This window comes from Lethenteron reissneri, chromosome 33, assembly GCF_015708825.2.
Source record: "Lethenteron reissneri isolate LAM-NWPU_2019-01 chromosome 33, ASM1570882v1, whole genome shotgun sequence".
Lineage (NCBI taxonomy): Eukaryota > Metazoa > Chordata > Hyperoartia > Petromyzontiformes > Petromyzontidae > Lethenteron > Lethenteron reissneri.
In genome coordinates this window covers 6,492,037-6,514,853 of record NC_083811.1, presented here as the reverse complement: position 1 = coordinate 6,514,853, position 22,817 = coordinate 6,492,037, and the positions used below count along the sequence as shown (strand labels likewise).

General features: G+C 40.0%; 1 protein-coding gene across 1 annotated transcript in view; it reads left to right on the top strand.

Moving 5' to 3' along the window:
• The window catches only part of LOC133350266 (methylosome protein WDR77-like), a 58,216-nt gene that overhangs the window by 27,932 nt on the left and 7,467 nt on the right, over nt 1-22,817 (top strand). The window contains 4 exon segments of the mRNA XM_061564430.1: nt 4,771-4,841; nt 5,247-5,301; nt 9,335-9,406; nt 12,847-12,958. Of these exon segments, the coding sequence (XP_061420414.1) occupies nt 4,771-4,841; nt 5,247-5,301; nt 9,335-9,406; nt 12,847-12,958 (310 nt within the window).

Here is a 22,817-nt window from a genome sequence, read left to right as displayed (position 1 = left end):
CCTGCAAAATGGTAATACATACAAAGCTTGATAATGTGAGGGCAATGTTCCACTTTAGTGAGAAATGATGTTGTAGGTCCGTGGTGTTGACTTTGTATTCTTCTGGATGACCTGGGTTGAGTCTTGTATGGAAATGCTTCATAAATATTTGACGACAATTAGCATCTGATTTCATACTTTTAGCCAGGTCCGTCGAGGCGACAGAGTCGCCTAGACGGACCTGGTTTTCACCTGAGGATGGCTGCTTGCGACAGAGTCGCCTCGACGGACCTGGTTTTCACCTGAGGACGGCTGCTTGCATTGTGGCCGAAATGTCGTGAGAATAATTTTATTGTGTTTTATTTTTATTATTTTATTTCTTCCCTTCTACGTGACTTTACCGAAAGAACCAAGAAGATGACTTAATATTGTTGTGCGATATTAAACATTTATTTTCTTTCCTTACAATGACAGCTTCATCTGTACATGCCTTTAGATGCTTATTTTGGTTAATGGACACTGTGTAACCAGCCAAGCGCATTCAACAGAGAAATTAGGTCGTGTCAGGTTCAGTTAATGATGACTTTATGTAAGCTCTGGATTTGTAGGAATAGCATAGGGCCTGAGGAATGAAAAAATGCGTGTTACGGCATTGCAAACGTGTAGCCTGCTTGCATGTTTTGTAACTCGTCTTTTTTTTTGCACCTTGTTAAATTTAGGATAGTGTCTGTAATTATAGGGCTTGGTATCAGCAAAAAAGGTTCCACTGGCCAAATCTAACAGCTGTGCATGAGAATTTAAAGAAACAATCTTAGTTACAACTTGCACCGGTCTTTGAAAACAAAACTTTACAGGATATTTGAAGTTGTAAATTTTAAGCAAGTGAAATTTAATTCGTAGAATAAACTTGAATCGTACTCTGATTTTTCCATTCGATAAAAGGTTTAAAGGCTTTACTTGGTAACGTTTCTCACTGCTAAATATCTTAATCTCTGTCACGAATATGTTTTTTTTTCTAAGCCGTGTGGGAATCATTTTGTTGATGCCGTCGTAAAAAGGAAGGAAACTGCTGAACATATCAATCGTAACAATGAGAAGTTTGGGTAGGATCAGTTGCTCGGAGGAATAATGATATGAGATGATCGGCTCGTTTTAATGTATGGATGTAAGTATGTTTAACTTATTGGTTCTTTTGGTAAAATCACGTAGAAGGGAAATAATAGAATAATGCAAATAAAACAATAAAATTCTCACGACGTTTCGATTGCAACACAATCAATCATCATCAGGTGTTGTTATTATTTCCCTTCTACGTGACTTTACTGAAAGAACCAATAATATGAATCCCTGCAGTCACGAAAGCTTTAAATCGAAATTTATGTTTAACTTCTTTCGCACCGAACGTAGCCAACCGCGTTAATTGAAGGCTATTGTAAGTCACATTCTTTAAATAACAGATTGCGTAATAAATTTGAGGCACATGCCAAGTAAGTTTATACCCGGTTGTGTGTGGGCTTCCTAGGTCTTTAGCCATAGGTTTAAAAACGTGTGCTGATGACTGGTTTAGGACTGAATGAATGAACTCAACCCTAATTCTTTTAATGCTGATCGCTCTCAAAGCTATTCAGTGCGACATCTCACCATGACCCAGTTTTCCTTGCGAAAGTGCGTTTGCACGAGAGTCGTAATTGATTTATCCGCGTGTTCGAGAAGTGGTGTTAAATGCAAATCAAATCGCTTGGTCACATTTCACCACGTTGGACTTCAGTGCAATTAAATAATTAGCATTTTTTAAATTAGTTTTTTTTAATATGTGCACGCTGGCCCCCACCTTCCCCATTAAGAGAAACCTGCCCATTGCTTCAACTGCTGTGCAGGAGATCAAACAATCTCTGGAATGCAAGTTGTGTTAACGAATGCAATTTTAGCGAGATATCTGGGTATTTTTTTATTAATATTTGGGTATGCCTTTAGTTGAAGAGCAAACATTGCATTTTAAAGCTCATAGAAAACCGGTGATTCGTTTTTTTTAATGGTAAATAAAACAAATGCGTGTTTTATGCTTTCCTTGATACTCCGGTATGTGACTTTATTTGCAAAGTTTAGGTGGGGAGATGGTCACATGCAGATTACTGTGTATGTAACATGTGATCGTTGAGTAGTTGACGTGTGAAAGTGGTGATTATAGTAAATGATCCACCAAAAAACTGGGTCACATGTTGGTCATAAAATAAATACTTAGTTTGGTGTTTCACTGATTTTTTTACTTGATCCCTGAATGTTCTATTTGGGGTTTTTATGGGTTTTTTTTATTTTCCATCATTTCTGGGCTAACGTTGGTTATTTCTTTCCAACGTTCTCCCCTTTGCCCATGCTCATTCTCGCACGTTGCTTTGCGCCCATAAAGGTGCTGACTTTTCACGGCTGATTGGCATGCCAGTTAATGCTGCCAATACAGTATTTATGTGCATACCTTTGGAATCCATTAGGGTTATGCAAAGCTTCAGCTGGTAATTTAAACATAAATAACCAGCACAACTATCAAAGGCACTCGCTCATCCTAGATGTGCGCAAATATTGTTAGTTGCTGTGACAGTCCTGTGAGAAGTGTGCGACAATGCAGATTATTTTTGACTTATTGGGATATTTTTTTCGCTAATTAGTATACTACTCTGTGCTAAAATGTATGCAAACACTGCAGCATCGAAATGTCAAGAGCAACTTTAGGGATGGCTCTGAAGGTCATTAGAGCGTGAATGTCATCAACTGGTGTACAGTGTTTAAGGATTGCCGGGAGTAGAATACAGCAAATTAAAACAATTTGTGTGTTAGCACCTTCCCTTTAACACGTGAACAGTCAAGTATCCCGAGTCATGATGATTAGATTTATGCAGATTAGGTGATGGTTCGGGAAGAAACATTTTTAAATAAAGCATACATTCAGCGAGGCTCAACGGCTACCTACCCTGGTGTTTGTATTTGAAGAGATGTTTTAATTTTTTACAATGTAGTTGATCAAATATGTATATTTATAATCCTTACAGCACTTAACTATTTATAATATTTTCAAAATACGTATACAAATGCTTAATAAATGTAGAATATGCAGTAAATATTTAATGCAACAATCCAGATGTAACATACAGCATTGGATTCATTTACATTGCATATTTTTTAGGATCAAAATTAGCTTGGGGGGGGAAAAAAATCTGAAATTTAAATAGTTTGTTTTGGCATATTGAACAAACACTTATTTTTCTTCTAAAACATGGTTATATTTTAACCGACACCACCCGTATTAATCTCCACCGGTGCCGCATCGTTGCGAGACACATCCATAGAGCACTACATAAACAGCGTCAGCACTTGAACCGTACGGTGATTGAACCAGCAGCACCGACTGTCATTGTACTGCGAGACACGTTTTTGAAAGCCGAATTTCCATATTTCCATGGATACCCCTGTCTTCGTGTCTTGTCATGTGCACTATGGTGCATTCCGTGCCGACATCAGGATGTAATCCGGCAATCAGACGATCCCACTGCACAAAGCCAAGTTTTGCGAGTGTATGCTGTTCTCCTTTAACCGTGTCCTGTGCAATGCACTCCAGATATTTGTTAGAAATATTCCCATGAATTTGATTTTTTTTTTATCTAAAAAGCCCTCTTTCTCACTTCATCGATTACATCGGTTGCATGGCTTCCGTCTGCTGCTTTTATTTGTGTGAGAGCTTTGCACCGAGTCAATAAAAACTGCTGTAAAGCCAGTGTGTCCTGCTCTTAAAAGCATGGTTGAATGCTCAATAACACCTATGATCACTGTAGGGTTAATGAGCCCATGCTGTTAATTGGCTGCTGTGAAATTCTTCCTCAGGGCTTTGTGATGCTTGCTGTTTGTGATTACACCCGGGGGATTACTCTGTGTACAAGTTGGAAGCCATCAGTGATCAAAAACTCTTTGTCATTTCCTGGATATAACTTTTGCATTCTGCAGACCACACACGTATGTGCACGCACGATGTGAGTGCACATGACGGGCTAGTGCTGTAGTTATATATTTCTTATTTACAGCCATGCAGACATTATGGAAGTTGTGTGTGCTTGTTTCTAAAACTCTACATTGTACATACAGCCCATTAACTGCCATGTGTTCAGCTGCTAGGAAAGGGTTGACATCTTCACCCATGCATTTACATCCTTTTTTCCCTTTATCACCCAAGCCCTATATAACAATTTTGTCACGAACAACAATACTTTTCCATGGTTTCTTGATGTGCATTAATCACACAAGCCCTTTTGGACCCATGCACTTAACCTTCAACAATGCGAGTTTGACCCCAATGAAGCTTGGAGAGCTGAACGCAGTTCAAAAGGCCCCAAACAAAAACACCTCATGAAAGAGCCAATGCACAATATCCTTGGGTTTGATCTTGCATGAAGCTCATGGCCAACCCTAAACCGCATCTGCACAAACCATGGAAGATGCAGATACCTGATGCACAAATGAAAAATGTAAAACTCTCCAGTTTGCAACTGTCATCCAAAACAGACCTTCCAACATATAACCACACAATTGCCGATCCACAAATTCGAAGGAGACATCACAGCGATACACTTTGCTGCTCCTGAAGCGGTTATCTGGCTTGACCACCTGAATGTGAAATTGTTGCTGCTCTGCATCTACATCAGCCGTATGAAAGAAGAAGAAGAAGATGGAGCTTTTTTTAAGGCATTCAAATGTTTCTTGCTTGTCACATTTTTAGAATTCTTGTCACGTGCGTTGTTTTTGTAGGTCATTCTGCTTCCGTGGACTGTGTCTCCTTCTCGCCACATGATGACAACTTATTCCTCTCTTGTTCTCAGGCAAGTTGCAATGCTTTAGCAGAGGGCTTTTCATCATGTGACCTGCTATTCCCCTCTCCTGCTATATATCGCTGGCCCTTGAACACTCACCTACTTGTTAACTCACCCATCAACAAGATACATTATGTTCCTGTCACTAGCATTAGTTATCCTTTCTCCGGCTTATCTGCTTATGTAATATACCTTTTTAATTATTAGGTATTCTTTTAAGTGCTCGAATTTTTCAAGTTTGATGTAAATTTGTGTTAATAAATGTTGGTTACTGGTAATTAGCATTTCTTAAATTATGCAAAATGTGTTTATTAAAATAGCTTTTCTTATGAGCGCTTTCTGTCCGTGCACTTATATTTGTTTTAAAATTGAATTCTGTTCTTACAGCTTTCATGATTTATGCAATTTCAACAGGATGGAAGAATTATGCTCTGGGACCTCAGAAAGGCCAAGCCAGCCGTTGTGATGGGTGAGAATCTCATGTGACACTCACCACTTACTGTGCATTGTCGCCTATATTGCAGGTACATCATACGTGAGAGAACCTGGCAACTGTGCTGTCAAGTTGCAGTGTGACGGAAATCTTGTTCCAAGTACTGCGCCAGGCAAATAGTGTTTATTGCAACGCCAGTGCCAGGTCAGCTGCCGTGGAAGCAACCTGCAGCTGGCTTATCACCAAAGTGGCAGATGGAACATGTTCTCTCTTCTTATCCCTTTTATTCCTTTGAGCATTATATTTTCATGTTATGCTTTATCAGCTTACATAGCGGAATTTTTTGAAAAAAACATATTTCACTCCCATCTGTTTATTTAAGGCATGCGTGAGGCTGTTGACATTTACCTCCAAAGACTTAAAAAAAAATAATGTTCGACATTCAGGGAAGGTTTTTGTAACCATTAGTTACGAGTGGCTGGAAATAGGTCAAGCAGAGCCAGCCTTCGATTTCACACGAACAATCTGGGCAGAGTCCTTCATAGTTAAACAGGGGGCATATCACCACCGTATTTGGTCATTTAAACTCAAGTACATTGGTTATTTATATTAAACTTGAAATTACATGGCCATTCGTATTTTAGCTAAGGTAAGGCATTAGAATGTGTGGTATCAGTACTCAAATTATAATAAAAAATACGAAATGTAATTATATGTACATAATAAGACATTAGTGTTGGTAAATGTGTGCATTTTTCATGGTTTGTCTCCATTAACGACTGAAGCTGTATTTATATATGAACTATCCTGTAGATTATAACATCTACACATACAGTTACAATAAAAATGATTATGGTGCCAAAATCAGAGGTGAGCTGGAAAATTAATAATTAAAACCTACAAAAGTATCACAAGAAATCTCTTTTTAGAACTCTGCCTGTAGCACAGCGTGGTGCGTTTACATAATTTGGAGAGGGCTTTATTAGAATGATTATATAATTGCTGTGGCTGATGGATCTGGCATGCAGCATGATTATTAAGGTCACTATGGGGTAAGCACATTCATTGGGCACCACATCTGTAATTGACAGCTGGGAATGAGGTACATGCATGGGTCTTAAAATGCAGGCAGTACTCCAGTTAACAGCCAGCAAAACATGCCTCACTAACATTGGACGACACACTTAATTTGGATTAATGGAAATGTTGAGAATATTATTTCTAATGGTAATTATTATCGTGAGTATTTTTGGTTATTTATTAAGCGCACTGAGGAGAAAAGCGTGTTTTTTACGCTCCAGGAAGATTGAGAGGTAATTAGAATGCAGGCTGTGTGCGGCTATAATGGGTTCTGTGCATTGTTTTTTTTCTTCCAAAAACGATATTCAGCAACCTTCTTTATTTAGGTGAAGGTTATGTCTCAAATGAATTTCTGGCTGCCAGAGAAGTCTGACCAAAAAGGCAGGTGAGAAGTGAATACCAGGCACGCGGTAAAGGGGATTTAGGCAGGCAAATTCAGAAGCTCCTTGGTTATTTGATTTCGCTGCCTGATCCGATTCCATCATATCGCGGGCAGCCCAAAGATGGATATTGCCTTGACATGCTAGCGGGATTGGGTGGTTCATAATGCGTGTGCGGGAGAATGTAGTGGGGTAGGACATGTTGGTGGCGTAGGTCAGACAAGCAACAAGAACCACATTGCACAAGGCTGTGTATTGTGACCCAGTGTGGGAAGATGGAAATGAAAGTGTCATGCCAAAAATACTGTGGCGGGGGGGGGGGGGTTCCTTTTAATTAAACTTATTTACCTGCAAATTTAGTACTGACATTTCAATAATTTATCATTCGAACTGGAGTGTTGGTGGCGTCGTTGCATTACGAACAGTATACGGCTGGCCCAGTGGGTAGTTCTTGTAGTTTTGGATTCTTTGGGTTGTTATTTTTTTATGAAAACAAAAATAGCCATGTAGTTTTAACAAATCCATTCGCAAATCCGTGGACATGAGGCAATCACGTGCTTTGTCCTCCTTTCCCTGATGACACAGTTATTGTCAAATGATGTGGCAGAGCAGTGATCTTTTGGCTGAAAAAGGCTTTGCAACAAATGGAGAGTGCTCACCAAGGGGATGATAAAAACCAGTGAATGTTGTCAGACTTGCACACACAACTCTACACAAGTGTATAGATCTATTCTGGGCAGCTTGCCAATTGAGCGAAGAGTTTAACCTTTTTTTCTGCCCATTTAAGGTCAAGAAAAAAACGAACTTCCACTTTTGGTAGTTAAACTTTCTTTATGACACGGCTAGAATCTCCCAGTCCCCCCTCTCCTTAATCAATGCTCCCAATTATTCAGTGGAACTTGCAAGCGACGACGATGGACAACCAAATAGGGACAAATAACACCGTGCAATGCAGAAGTGTTATCAGTAACTGTTTTTAAGTGTATTGTACATATTTTACAGATCATCCCGAAAAATCTTAAAAGTTATAGAATTGTCTGCATTATTTTGATGCAAGAACTATTGTTCTTTTTTTTGTTGAGCCAACTAAACGACTGAAAAATTATTTAAAAATATTGTTTTGCTGATGCTACATCAAATACTATCCCTTGTGCAAAGGCGTATCTTAAAATAATTGTATAATTAAAGATAGTCGCAGAGCTGCTGCAGAAATCAGCTTGTACTGTACACATTTTTGTATCTTTCGAGATGGGTCTGGCCACCTAGTTTGACACTAACTAGACTCGAAGTACAAATGCCTGTAGAGACACTATTTAGCTATTTATAAAGAAGCTTCCTGGGATGCACGTTTGGCGAAGATGAGGGTTGAAGTTGGGTGAGTGTGAGTGGGATCTGGTTGGATGGGTTAGGGGTTGAGGGTGAGAGAGCTACAGGGTAATGTAAATAGAAGAGGTCCACTGTGCATAGTTACGTATGCTATTGTTTAATGGCAATACTCTTACCAACTTACTATTACCCAGGCTGGTTTACAAAAATCCAGAACTGCCAATTGGTTCCATAAAGTCTGATGTTATTAAATTATGCATACTAAACGAAGAAACCGTGTAACACTTGGTGTGACATCTCGATTCTTTGCAGTATGGGACAGTTAAGGACACCATGTACATGGCCAGAATTCAACTCTCTGTAACCCCATTAAACATCTTGCACTTGACAATAGGGGAATGGAATTCAAGATTATTTTCTGAGATATGCGTACCCATTGTGGGTTGAAGGACCTCACTGAGGGCAGACGGATGCATTTTTATTATTATTTTTATTTTTGCTAACATTGTCCATGTGATTTACCGTCCAGGTGTAACTTATCTGATCAGTACATATGTAAAGTGGTAGTCGTCAGCATAGCTTCATTTCTCTGTAGGAGGAGAAGCTACTTGACCTCATTGCAACAGCACGTGAAGTTATAATTTCATACAAATGCGAAACCGGTGAACACTTGCTGTGACATTTCTGCAATGTGTTTAGTGTTTTAGTGCCCTTATGAACATCGCACCTGTTGAGTTTGACCATTTGGGGAACAACATTTTAGAGAGAAATCTAAAGAAACAACAGCCAGCTGGTGCTTGCTTGCATTTGGAAGGACGTGACTTGGAAATTTCTTGGAAGGGTCGATTCAAGCCCTTCATCCATTTGGGGTCGATCAAATGAGAACCACTTTAGTGGGAAAGTCCACTAGTGGGTTGCCCTTTGGACAATGGAATGACTTGTTCCTGTTCTAGGAATGTGGACGTTTAATCACCGAGTTGGGGCTGTAAACAGGAGATGATCACCACCCCCACGGTCGTTTGATGTGGAATTCAGGTCAGCGTAAATGCTATTGAGTGCAGCGCTTGTATTTACATTTAGTTGTGTTGACTTACGCAAAATCAAGCTGCTTTGTTAACGTCACAATAATGCAATTTTAATCTTATTTTCATGCAACAGATGATTTCTTTTTTATAAACAAAACATGTGGCTCCATTCAAATTAAATGAAGCCAACAGGGTTGTAATTTTTTTGCCAAGCAGTGTTGTTCAGCTGTGTATTTTTTTCCTCTTTGTTTTATACAGATACGAAGCCCAATGGATCGGTGCCAACATGTGTGGCATGGAGCCCACACCATAGGATGAGTGTTGCTTTTGGTAAGCTCTCTTTTAAAATTTGGGCATACAATATGGTGTTTTCAGAATCCTATTCTCAGTTTTGCTAATTGGACCTGAAATTTAAATGTTAAAACCAAAAAACATGAGTTTTTAGCTTTAAATGTTGATTCTAACCGTTTATTTTTTCTGTCGTCTTCAAACTGTTATCCCGATTGTGCTTTCACTATTATGTGATGAGACGAAGAATCCATTCGCAATGGTCACCGCAGAGCATTATCACATGTTTGGGAATGGGCCACAGAAGAAGTTTTCACAGAACTGCCTCTGAATATCTGACCACTTATCCACACTAGGGGACAGCGCTTTCGCACCCAACCTGTAACAGAGAGGAATCTTTGTTACATGACAGAATTATATTTTTCATTTTCAGAGATGGTATTTATCCAAATGAAGTGCGGAACCAAATGTATTCTGATGAGGGCTTTTTTGTTCAGTTATTGGTAACTAAGCCGAGACCATACACTTACTAAACAGGTTAATAACGCTCAGCGTTAACCTGGATTCGAACACAGGACCTCAGCATTGCCGGCTGAGCACTCTAACCTCTGTGGCACCCAGCCACCTCTGTGTTTTATTGTTATTATTTACAAACAAAAGAATACTTTACAAAATTTATAAAAATGAAATTAGAAAAAAATGTCCCCTTATTTACAATTCAAATTAACAGCTTCAAATACTTCTTCAGTAGCAATATATTTACATGTAAAAGTATTATTTACCACTGTGATTTCAAAGTGCTGGGTCACCTTGTCGTATCTGACAAGAGGAGATGATTCCTGTGTGTAGTGCACAACCTGAGGGTGTTGGGGTTTGTTAAGTCAGGTCTGACATTGAATTTTAATCCGCCGTTTGAAAAGGTCAGATGAACCCTGGGCGGTATGGATTGCAAAGAGTTGCTCGTTTCAAAGGCAGTGCCACGCGAATGGGCCTTGATTAAGCTAATCTAGTGCCGCTTATGACGGTTAAAGTATTCCCATTAGTCATTCCCCAAAGCTGCCACTTTCTAATTTGATTTTACTTACATTTTCTGCATTTTACTTATATCACTGCAATTGCCACTCCTGTGACTTTTGTAGAATAATATTAATATACCCTAGCTGAAAATCTCCATGGACTTAAGCATTATAAGGTTAAAATGTCGACACTTTGGATTGAATCCCAGTAACTTAAGTGTAAGCTTGACTTGATATGCATGCATTAGCAAAACAAATTAAATATGTTCCCTGCTTTTGGGTTTTAATTCTGAATGTAAATATCATGCATCCATTCTTTGTTTACAGGTTTAAACATTATTTTTTTATTTTGTGAAAAAATATACAAACTGTTCAAAGCATTCGACATTAAGTCCTGTTTTTATAATTCAGCAGAAAGAAGTGACATAAGGAAAATATTCTTTTATAGTTTTCCAAAAGGAGAATTACAAGTTTTACGCTATTTTGCAAAGGGTTATTGTGAACATATGCCAGCTGCAATGTAGAGCTCATATATGTCATTGTTAGTAATAGCCAAAACAAAAGAATCAGATTTTTCTTCTGCACTCTAGCTAACTGCCTAATTCAAAATGTAGGTGTCCTATATAATTTAAGATGAAACTATAACTTATACCTTGTCTTGTCAAATTATGTTGGGCAGGTGCTTTTGATTTTTCCGAAAATGATTGACTTGTTATTCAATTACACAATAAAAGGCACTTTAAAGGCATTATTTATATATTCTTGGAACAGTTGACATCGCTAATTGATGGGGATTCAATGCGTATAGGGACTTTTATTCCGCTAACTATGATTTCTAGAGGGGTTCTCTAGAGCTGCCTGTAGTCGAGGCACCTCTGCCAGCATTTGAGAAATAATTTGTAGGGCTGCATCTTTCAAATTTGCAGGGATGCATGTTTGTGTTTAGTTTGTTGTCCTTTCCTCACACATCTGTTTAGCACTGTTGGCTACGTACTGTGCAAAAAAAGTTATTCGTATACCATTTGATTATTCCAGTAAGATTTTAGTAAACATTGTCAATGGAGTTTGACTATGGTACTCATGTGCAGATATTATTTTTCCCACATTATACTTATAGGTATATCACATGATCAAAGATGGCAGTTCCTTCAACTAAACATTAGAAAAGCAGAAGGCTTTTATACATTTGCTGTCCTTTTGAGGTTGAAAAGAAAAAGTTCAATTTATAAAAAAAAGCTACAAAATATTGCACTTTAATACCAGGCTCAGACCCCATTTGTGCAGTTTTTATTCAAATCGCACTGCCATAGGTTGTAGAACTAGTAAAACCCTAAATTTCGATTTAAAGCTTTCGTGACTGCAGGGTTTCATCTTCTTGGTTCTTTCGGTAAAGTCACGTAGAATGGAAATAATACAATAATAAAAATAAAACATAATAAAATAATTCTCACGACGTTTCAGACTCTGTCTTCTCGACAGACCTGTTCTTCACCTGAGGACGGCTGCTTGCGTTGTGGCCGAAATGTCGTGAGAATTATTTTATTATGTTTTATTTTTATTATTTTATTATTTCCATTCTACGTGACTTTAGTAAAACCCTGTTTCATTATTGAAAAACCTTCGTACCTTCAAGCCAATGGGACACCTGGGTGCTTGCACTGCAAACAGGCCAGGATGGGATTAAAAATACAAATGCCATGCTAATTGTATTTGATATCATAAAATAGTGTCTGGGCAACTTCCCCATGGAACATGTGTGCAGTACATACTAACCATGTTTATGCAACAGACAACAACTATTCAGAGTTTATTAACAATTCTCAACTTATTTTAATTTGAGGTTCCATATTTTGTGGGGGAACCACTGGCATTGGGATCGTGTAGAGGATATTATCTTGATGGCTAATAAAAAATAATATTTGCTTTAAAGTTTCCGTATTTTACCGAGCTACTTAATTTTAAAGAAGCCAAACTTGGTTTTTTGAAAGTTCGATTAAACCACTTGACTTGTGTATCAATACTCTCAACAGCATTACAAAAAATTCCATCTCCTTGGAATGTCACACATGTTAATATTTATCATTGAACCTACTGCATCTGCACCATAGCAAATCGTTAATTTATCACATCGAGATAATGCTCCTTTTCATAATTAACTTTTGTTGGGAGTGTTTTGGTAAAGATTAATGCAATTTGACACAGATTAACCATGTCCATTTTTTAAACGTTATATTGCAATGCATAATGAAAGGTAAGATAGATAATTATAGAAGGGAAATGTGTGATAATTGTAGAGATGTTTCTCCAACATTCCCATAATTGTTGATTTTACTTATTTCAGTTAATGTAAAATAGAAATGTATTGTGTATGTATAAATGAACGAAATGGGATATTGAATTGAAGGAGATTTTATTTTTACAACTGGGTCAAATGTCTATTCTTTTGTTTCCTCTTGTGATTTTTAGGGACAGAATTGGGTCACATTGGTTTAAGAGACCTGGGAAATCCAACCACATCCTTCAAGTCAGCTCAAGTCCATTCAAGGAGCATCTTCAGACTTTCTTTCTGTCCTCACAAGTAAGTTGTATATGTTACGCCAATAAACTTCATCAGATGTATCTTTGTACATTTTGTATCAAACCATGTCATTGCTTAACGTCGATGCCACTATCCACAAATGTCTTCAGTTTGTATAGCATCATCCCGCAGGGCCACAGAATTTGTACAGAGTAGGCTTTTGAGGTGGGCACCAAGTGCCTGTAATGACTAAATTTAATTGTTTTGAATACCATCGCATACACTCGAGCAGTGCTTAGCAAGGTGTGTGCCGTGGTATTTTTTTTATTGTAGCAAAGTAAAAACGCTCACTGTTAACAAGCTAGGAGAGCTGAACTCTCAACCATGCCGGATCAGTGGCCAATACCGTCTCCACCCCCCACCTCCAGCCCTCCCCTCTGTATTGGTCGCGACGCAGTGCAGCAGAGAGCCGTCATCCCCCACCCCCGGCTCTCAACTCCCCTTGGTCACGCATGGGCAGTTGGGCAAGCTGCTTCCACAATGCATTTCCATCCAACCCCTCCCACAGTGGCGTTTTGGTTCCGTGTGCCGCGAAGATCGAACAAAAGCTCCATAGTGTGCCATGGAATGAAGAGGGTTGAGAAGCAACTGCTCTAGAGCACTGGTGGTTCACACAAGGCCCCCCATGGGAAGTGATCCACGGAACTGTTGCAGACACTACGATTTAGAGTCTTGTTAATTAAAAAAACATATTATTGGTGCATGGTGGTCTGTGGACTTTTAAGGGTTTACTTACAGCGGTCGACCATTTCCACTGCAATGGAGATACATTTCAACGAATACCGGTGGTCCTCGACTTGACTTGCGTCAATCCGCACGTATGGCAGGTCGCCGATTGCCACACCTGTGTTGTTTATTGTGCCGGTCGGGCCCACACGACACGACGCCAACTCAGGCACCGGTTCTGCGCACAAACATACATGCATGCCAGTACGTTGCTCAGTCTGCTTGCCGATGCGGCGCTCTGGCGCTAAACCTCTGCATTTCGAAGCATTTATTTATTAATTTCGTCCCTTAAAACGGCTGCTAAAAGGAGAGGTGGGTGCTCTGGTGATGGTGTTGAAAAGAAACGTAGCAGAAAGGCCATTACCGTATTTAGTCCAAATAAGCCAAGAATTGTGAAGGATCGAGGTAAGAACTTTCTAAACGCTACTATTGTAATTTAAATATGGTTGGTAGTTTATTAAATATGTTATTTATATTCACATCTTTAAAACGTTTCATATTGGACCTTTGGTCAGGAACATAACCCCCCTATTTAGAAAAATATGTCTGGGAAAATCAGTCTCGATTTACACCGTGTTGACTTGCGGCACCTTCTCTAGGAAAGTAAGCTGACGTAGGTTCGAGGACTGCCTGTACAATGTTAACGTGTTGTGTAATATTCTTGGTTCTTTCGGTAAAGTCACGTAGAAGGGAAATAATAAAACAATAAAAATATAAAACAATAAAAAATTATCACGACGTTTCGACTGCAACACAAGCAACCATCATCAGGTGTGAAATCCACAGCAAGAAAATTTGACATGTTTTATTGTTTTATATTTTTATTGTTTTATTATTTCCCTTCTACGTGACTTTACCGAAAGAACCAAGAATATGATGAATCGCTGCAGTCACGATAGCTTTAAATCAAAAAGTCTCGTGTAATTTTAATACTACCGCATAAGGAACCATGCCCTTTGTCAAAACACGAAACATAATTTGGTAATATTCAGCTGGATATACAAAACGTGCAATTGCCGTGAATTTTTTGTTAGACACGTGGAGAATTTTAGTTTACATTATAGAAACAGTTTTTCAACAGAACAGCTTGTCCCCTGATAAGAGGAGCAAAGAACACATCCATTTGCTGACTGGTGCCACATTTACAAACAGCAGACGTTGGCCTTAATTAGCAGCACAAAGATTTCAATATAGATGCCATTTGGTGGGCTTTATTCGGCACATCCTATTAAAACCTCACATTAGTGGCTGGCCCATTCTATTGGAAAACCCTAAAAAACTGTATTTGGTTGAGCTGTACATAAGTTCACAATGAATCCTACCCGGCTTTATATTTTAGTTGTTTTATCTGATTGTTTCTAACTTAATGTGGTTGCTTGAAACGGAAATATAAATAATACATTTGGTAACAAAAATGTAACTGTACTAAATTGGTAACTCCGCATGATTACAACTACTTGTGCTGCTGAATGACAATGCTGCATTGTTGCTCCAACATTGGCAAATATATATTGTTCAGCTTAATTTTGAAGAGCATTAAAATGGTGAACATCAACATCAGCCATTGCGGTTTATCTCTGACTAGCTGTACTACCTGGCTTCGCCCGGGACTTGAATTCACCACACCCGGCCGCCTTTGTCTGTGTTCACATGACAACAGTTACTCGTTTGAGGCTGAGTCGACCTAGGGGAGGCCCAGGACCGGTTGAAATAAACGTCACCGGTGGTGGTCGTGAGCGGGAGTCGAACTCGGGTCGCTGGGTTCGTCGCGCTGCGCGCTAACCGCTACACTACAATGCGTTACGCTTCCACATGCGCGGGTCACGTGACAGATTTGACGTCACAGCTCACTTGCCGTGCAAAAAATATATGCATTATTGAGCTCCCCCCCCCCAAAAAAAAATGTTTGCATGGTGTACAGTCTGGAAAGTACCCACATGGCAAATGTCAAGTTTGTTGCATGTCGGGAAGTACGCTAAACATTTTTAATAGACACACATATTCACTACTTTGCCTTTTATATGTGTGGAGATAGTCATTGGGGGTTGTATGATCATACTTTACCACACTGGTGTGTGCGATTTGGTGAAGGCGAATCTACATTGGAAATACATTCTAACGGTGATTGTGAAATACACACTTTAAATACTAATTTGAAGTTTATTACACTAGCTGTTTAGTTCATCAAAATAAACAAGTTTACTTTGAACATGAGTTAGCACGTTTGTTGTAAATGTTAAAATAAAGGAATCCTTTAATAATTATTTAGGCTTAGCTGTGACATTCAAGATTCCCAATTAAAATTCGTTTCGGCAGTTTTTTTCTAGTCTGCCCGCACACGCAGTTGTAAAAGGCATGAAGTAAACTGGATTAAGAGGTGTTTATGGCCATGATAATAAGCCAAAGGGAAGTGGGATTAATGTTCTGCCTCGGGCAAAAGGATTAAAGAGATTTAATTAGAAGGAAGATGATAAAATGGAGATTGGGCCATTACAAATGTGAAGTAATTGCTTGACTATGATAGATGTTTGTCAATTACAGACTGGAGTGATGCAAAATTCAGCTATGCTCTGGATAACAAGTGAATGTAGAGCCCATTTCATTGATTATCCTATGAGTTGTCCATCCGTAATATGTAATGTTAGGACTCAATGCTGAATGTGGAAAAAATGTGGGAGTAAATGTTGCAACGCATGGGGGCCTTCCTTAACACCATTGGCATGATAAACAAGCAAACACGATAGTATGATTGCAGCAGCTTGTAATATCAGCTGCATGGGAGAAGAGGAGGGGGTGGTTTGGGGAGCATTGGGGGCATAGCATAAGAATAATGAGATTTGCTTGCACATAAATAACCTTGGGAGTGACTGTGGGCTTTAGTCTTACTGACCCGTACAGTGCAATTGCAGAAGTTGCCTTGCTGATCTTCTTGGTTCTTTCGGTAAAGTCACGTAGAAGGGAAGTAATAAAATAATAAAAATAAAACATAATAAAACAATTCTCACGACGTTTCGGCCACAACGCAAGCAGCCGTCCTCAGGTGAAAACCAGGTCCGTCGAGGCGACAGAGTCTGAATGAAACAGCACACGAGCTTGGAGCATATATATAAGCTGGGCGCATTGACAAAGGAATTTGCATATCAAAAGGAATTTAGCATATTTATGGGAAATGCAGGAATGTGATTAGTACTGCATATGCATGTGCATTATGCAGGATTAACAGCATCAAAGGGAGCTGCAGTTACTGCTGCTGCAGCAGTTTCTGCTGCTGCTGCAGTTGCCGCTGCTGCTGCAGTTGCCGCTGCTGCTGCACTTGCTGCTGCTGCTGCACTTGCTGCTGCTGCACTTGCTGCCTTATCCATTTTAATATAACACTATGTATTATTCTACCCACCCTAATGTGTATCATACTGCTATATGTTTACTGTACAATTACGACACCATACATTACTCTGCACACTGCACCATGCCAGTGAGTGGAACGCGGTCTGAAAGTCACCGTTAACGTGAACACAATCAGTTAAGATCCGAAATGGTTTATTACGTCCTTCCAATGATTGCTAAGCCAGAATCCATCTTCTCGGTTGAAATTGTCTCTGTGTTTGTATATGTGGATCGCCTCATGAACGAATCTCTCATGATAGCCAGATGGCTTGCAGAGAACCTCTGTCTTGGAGAAGTCAATGTCATGTGAGCCCACTGAATTGTAACAGTGATCTGCCACGGCTGAGGTGTTTGTCCTACCGTGTTTCAGGTCTGCCTTATGTTCACGGATGCGGTCCGAGACATGTCGTTTGGTTTCTCCAATGTAACTGCTACCACAGAGGCAACTTAGTTTGTAGACGCCAGGGTACTGTATGTCTGGAACCACATCTTTTACAGACGGGACCAGATCACGGATTTTATGTACTGTGTTGAATCGGACCTGGATCTTGTGTTTAATCAGGATTTTGGAGATCTTTTTTGTGACCCCAGCAATGTAGGGTAAGGTGATGGTCTTGAAAGGCTCCTCAACAGGATCCTTCTTGATGGTTGGAGTGATGGCTTTGCGGATTGTGTAGTCGGAGTAACCATTAGCCTTAAGAGCTTGGCGTACGTGTTTGAGTTCACTGGAAATGTGTTCATGGTCGGAGATGCATTGGGCTCTATGATATAGAGTCTTGATGAGGGAATTCTTCTGGGATGGATGGTGGTGGGAATCCGGTTTTAGATAAGCATCCGTGTGGGTGGCTTTCCTGTAGACAGAGTGGCTCATTGAACCATCAGGTCTCCTTTTGATTAGGACATCCAAAAAGGGTAGCTTGCCATCATTTTCGACTTCCATGGTGAATCTGATGGCTGGGTGTATGGAATTGATGTGGTCGAGAAATTGCTGATGTTTGTACACCAAAATCAGTTTACTAATATCATTATTATTTTGGTCTTTTACAATTCAGTTCGTAACACCAAAATAACTTCTGGTCATATAAATAAGTAAAACACTTCACAGACTTTTATTATTATTAAAACATAAAACAACCGCTTTTGTTAGCCCAAAGGAAAAAACCCAACATTTATGCTCTCAAAGTATTCACAAAAATGACGGACTGCCCCGCTCCAACACCAACGCTACAAACAATATTTAAGGGAGCCATTAAGACACTCCAAGCGAAGGCTGGGATTTTTTTTTATGTGCATCCGTTCCTGTCTGTGAACATTTCTCAGGGTTTTGCAACGGCTATAAAAACCCCCTCCCAAACCAATCGCCATGAAAAGAATCACTCCGCTTACCAATGATGCCATTCTGGCCAGAGATGAGTATTTTTTTCAACGATATTTTTTTGTTTGTTTAATGAAACGAAAATATTTTCTTTGAAAGAAATATAAGTAACATTGTTCCATTCTCAGGGAAATTAGTATGTGTATGGTGGTTCGGGTGAGCCGGGGGTTGAGAAATGCGTGGGTGAGGAAGGGTGAGGGGAGGGTGGTGGAGGGGTTAGTGCAGGAGATGAAATGTGAGGCTGGAGAATGGGTAAAGGCGTGGGGAGTGGGGGTTGGCGTGTGCTTAGGGGTAGGGCGGGGGTCATGAATGCATGTGCTGGAGAGGTGGTGTGTGCCTTAATATTTTAAAGCATATACCTGTAATAAACTCCCCCCCCCCCCTCCCAAAAGAAAAATCTAAGAATTGTATTTACCCAAGAAAGCCTCACTGAAACTCAAGACTGTTAGGAGGGTCCTGCATCGAGATGTGTGTGTACACAGAGAAAACCCACGCATATGAAGGGATAACACTCAAAAGGTTTGCAATGATAAGTTCACGAACCATTTCCCGGTCATCTCAAAGCCGAGCGGAATGGGAAGCTTCACATCTCTGAGTGATCCACCAACCCTTGCCTCTAAAGCGCTGGATCACAAGCACGCATGCGTGTGGCTATATTTAATGATATGATATATGATGACGCTTTTTTCATGTTTTTATTGTAACTCAACGCGAGCCCGGTACAATACGTTTATCGCAAAACGGGGGGGAGGGGGGGGAGTGGGTGGGACAGAAGCTCCGTGAACAGCAACTCGATATTGGCGCGAGAGGGCCCCATGAAGGTGTAAAAATTGGGCTCGCTGCCCCACCCCAAGTGGCGACCACGTGTGGTGGCATGAAGCTTTAGATGGGGTAGGTAAGGGGGAGAGTAACGGACATACTGGGGGAAGAAAAGGGATAGGGGGATGGAGGGAGGGTGGGGAGAAGGAGTGGGAGAAGGGAAAGAGAAAGGGAAAAGCACGTGAGAAAAAGAGAAACCCTGCAAATAAATGAATATACACACAGCATGTGAACTTGAGTACCAAGCTCCCACTGAGCAATGCTCCACTCTCGCCCGTTCCTGGCCAAGGGGCGCAGCCCCCCCCCCTACACCCATCCCCACCTCCCGACCTCCTCACCCATGCACCTAATTTTAATCTCCGTAGGAAGGGGGACCATTTGGTCTCACTCCCAGTTCCCTCACTTTGAGTTTGTGGCTTAAAGTGCTCAATCCCTGCTTGCGCTTAGAAGGGCGTTGCGCCACTGTTTCCACAAAGAGGGTTCGTGATCTTTTCCAATTGGCCAATATGAAGAGATGTTTATGTTAAGTGGGGTTGAGCCTGTATATTGCTTGGATTTGTGACTGCAATGCATCAAGCAGAGGTTGTAGGCTGCATTAGGGCTCCGCTATCAGCAGGGGGTCGTGCAGCAAAATCCATTGTACTGTGCTCCAAGATCTATCCTCCCCGCCTTCACTGACCTGCATTGACCAGCGCGTGGTGGTCAATGTTCAAAATGGGACTGGTGTGTAATTAGTAAATGAAGATATCGGTAAGAGGTCTGTCTAGTTCTTATTATGCTCCCTAGCTTAGCATGATCCTTTAAAATATACTTAAAGGGTGATTAAAATGCATCAAATATTATTGATAGATTACAACTGGAGGGACATCTTAAACGATTTCAGCACAATAAAACGGAATACATTCCCATCGCTCCTTCCCATCATGAGCATAACGTCTGGAATAAATGTTTTATGCAAGTCCTTATGTTTTAATGATACATTCTAAGAATGTGCACCTTAACAAATGCACCTCGTACATTCGTTTTGAAGCATTATAGAAGTTCAATTGATGGCTGCAAGACATTTTACTGTTTATTTGATCCTCTTCATATACACTGCATACAGTACATTAGTTTAGTTCAACGGCTTGCCCCTTTGTGGGAACGGCATTATTAGTTGGTTTGAGAAGCAGCCAGCATTTCAGGAGGAATTCCAGTGGGTAAATATTACAATGCAGCGTGGTTTAATAGTGCAGCACTAATTAGCAAGTTGGTGGCACGGATTTCTGGGCTACTTGCCCCAAAGTCATTCAGCTCCCACGTCCTTTGGGTAAGACAAAAAAATACATTTTTTTTAACCATTTCACTTGCAATTATTTTAAATTGGAGTAGCAACGCAAGGTTGCTGTGCAAACCATTGTTTGCTTTTGTGCATGCGATATTGTTTATAGCACGCATTTAGCATGCATCTTTGTCTGCTTGTGGACATTCAAGATCCCACAATGTTCCGTGTAAGAGCCACCTAATTAAGTGACTTGCCATCGTGTCTTGGTTGGTATTGCTTTTTTTAGTTCCAACTCGTGCACGTGATGGAACCCACGTACTACGTGGGATGCAAAAACCTATACTGCCAGTTATGTTGCTCCTGCAGACTTGGTCCTTTAGAAAGCTGGTCATTTCGATCAGAGGAGTTGCCCCTGATACGGGCGCTAAAAGTGTTCGCTGTTACGTGTGTCATCAAAAGACGATCTCTTAACGTGTTCTTGCAGCATCACACCTGGTGCTCGCAACTGCCAACTGCCCTGCTCACGTCAAGTGAGATTTGGGGCAGGGCATCTCACTAGATGGGGAGATGTGGCCTGTGGTTAAGAATAATTAAGGCATTTCATCCAAGGTAGGAACACAATCTGACAGTGCGTTTGCGGCAGAGATGGAGCTATGAAATAAGTGTGTGTGCAAGTGCTGGATGGATTGTTGCATCGTGGGACTGGGGAGTTGGTGAGAACATGTGGAGACCTTCATCCAGCGGTGGAGAGATCATGGCTGACGATGAAAAGTCACTTTACATTTCCACAAAAAATGCTTCAAATGTCATTCCCTGATGAGTAATACAAATAAATGCAAACATATTGTGTGTAAATACCTGAAATAATTAGGCTACAGATAACTATTAAATTGAATGTAAAATTTGCATGTATTTATCAAAATTGCAGACAACAAAATAATCAAGGTCATTCTTTTGGAAGCGATATTGATATTAAAAGGATTTTGTGAAGAAAACTTAAAGCATTATTTTTGCTCTAACACTTAAACCTTCATGAACTTTAATAACATTTCCTGAGTGTATTAATGCATAATATATAAACGACTTATTCGTGTGTAAATGAATTGTATGTACGTCTAATACTGCTATAAAGTGTTTTTTTGTTTTGTGTTTAAATATTGGTGTTTCCGTCATTTAGCACTTCGTCATATCGCTGTACCTTATGTTTATATGCAATAACATGCCATCCAGTTGTTCATTATGTTCTGGGCTAGCTTGTAGCCGTGCATATAAATAATGTAAACATTTTCAGGGTTTCTGATATAGGTCCAGTGGGAAATTATGTGGCTATTTGCACTTTAATAACCATCCCTAGCGCTTTGCACAAAACAAGGTTCTGCATTAGAAATGTGTGCCTGCTGCACATTTGCCTAAACCCTGCCGCTGGGATCTGTTCTTTAACACAGTGCTTTTAGTGCCATTGTAAACATTTTCCATTGGTGTGCGGGTCCTCAATGTACTTTGTAGTACATTATAATGGGCCTGCAGTGGTGATTTATTAAATAGTCCCCCAGCAAAGTTCATGCATGGCCTTGAATTCTATGAAACCTTTCACCATATAATTATGCCTGCCTGAAATTTGCAAATTTGAGTTATTATTTAACAACTTTGATACCCAATCTACAATGCAGCTTTTATTTAAATGGTTTTCCCATGTGCACATCATATAGATACGGTTTGTCTCGCATGCATAGTTTGTTGTATAACCTTTCTATTATCTAGTGCTTAAATAATGCTTAATTCAGTCATAGAGCACCAATTTCTAGTTTTCATTTGCTTGATATATAATCTCTACAGCATTTATAAAGAGTTCCTATTCAGAGTTATTTTTACTTATCTAATTATGCAAAATTACTTGTATCGTCGAACTGACAAGGCCGGAAATGCTCACACTTCAAATAAATGTTGGGCTAAATGGCAGGGTGGTGTAGGTTTATTTAATTTTCTTGTGTTGGAAGCTGTGATTTTTAACATCTGTCATGGCAATTAACAGCACTCTGTTCACTATTTTGGTGTCATTGGTGTATGTGTAGAGATCACATTAGGGTCCTCTTGTGATGCAGGCTTAGCGTCAGTGCAACACCACTGCAATCAGTGTGAACTCATTGCCAGCCACATGGGACAGACAGAGTCGTGCCAAGTCCAAAGAACAAACTCAACTGTGCAGTCTTCCCAAGATCACAACCTCGTCCAAGCTGCGTGCGCGATAAATTTGATGTCGCAGCAAGCCAGAAATCGCTGCCCAAAGTGGA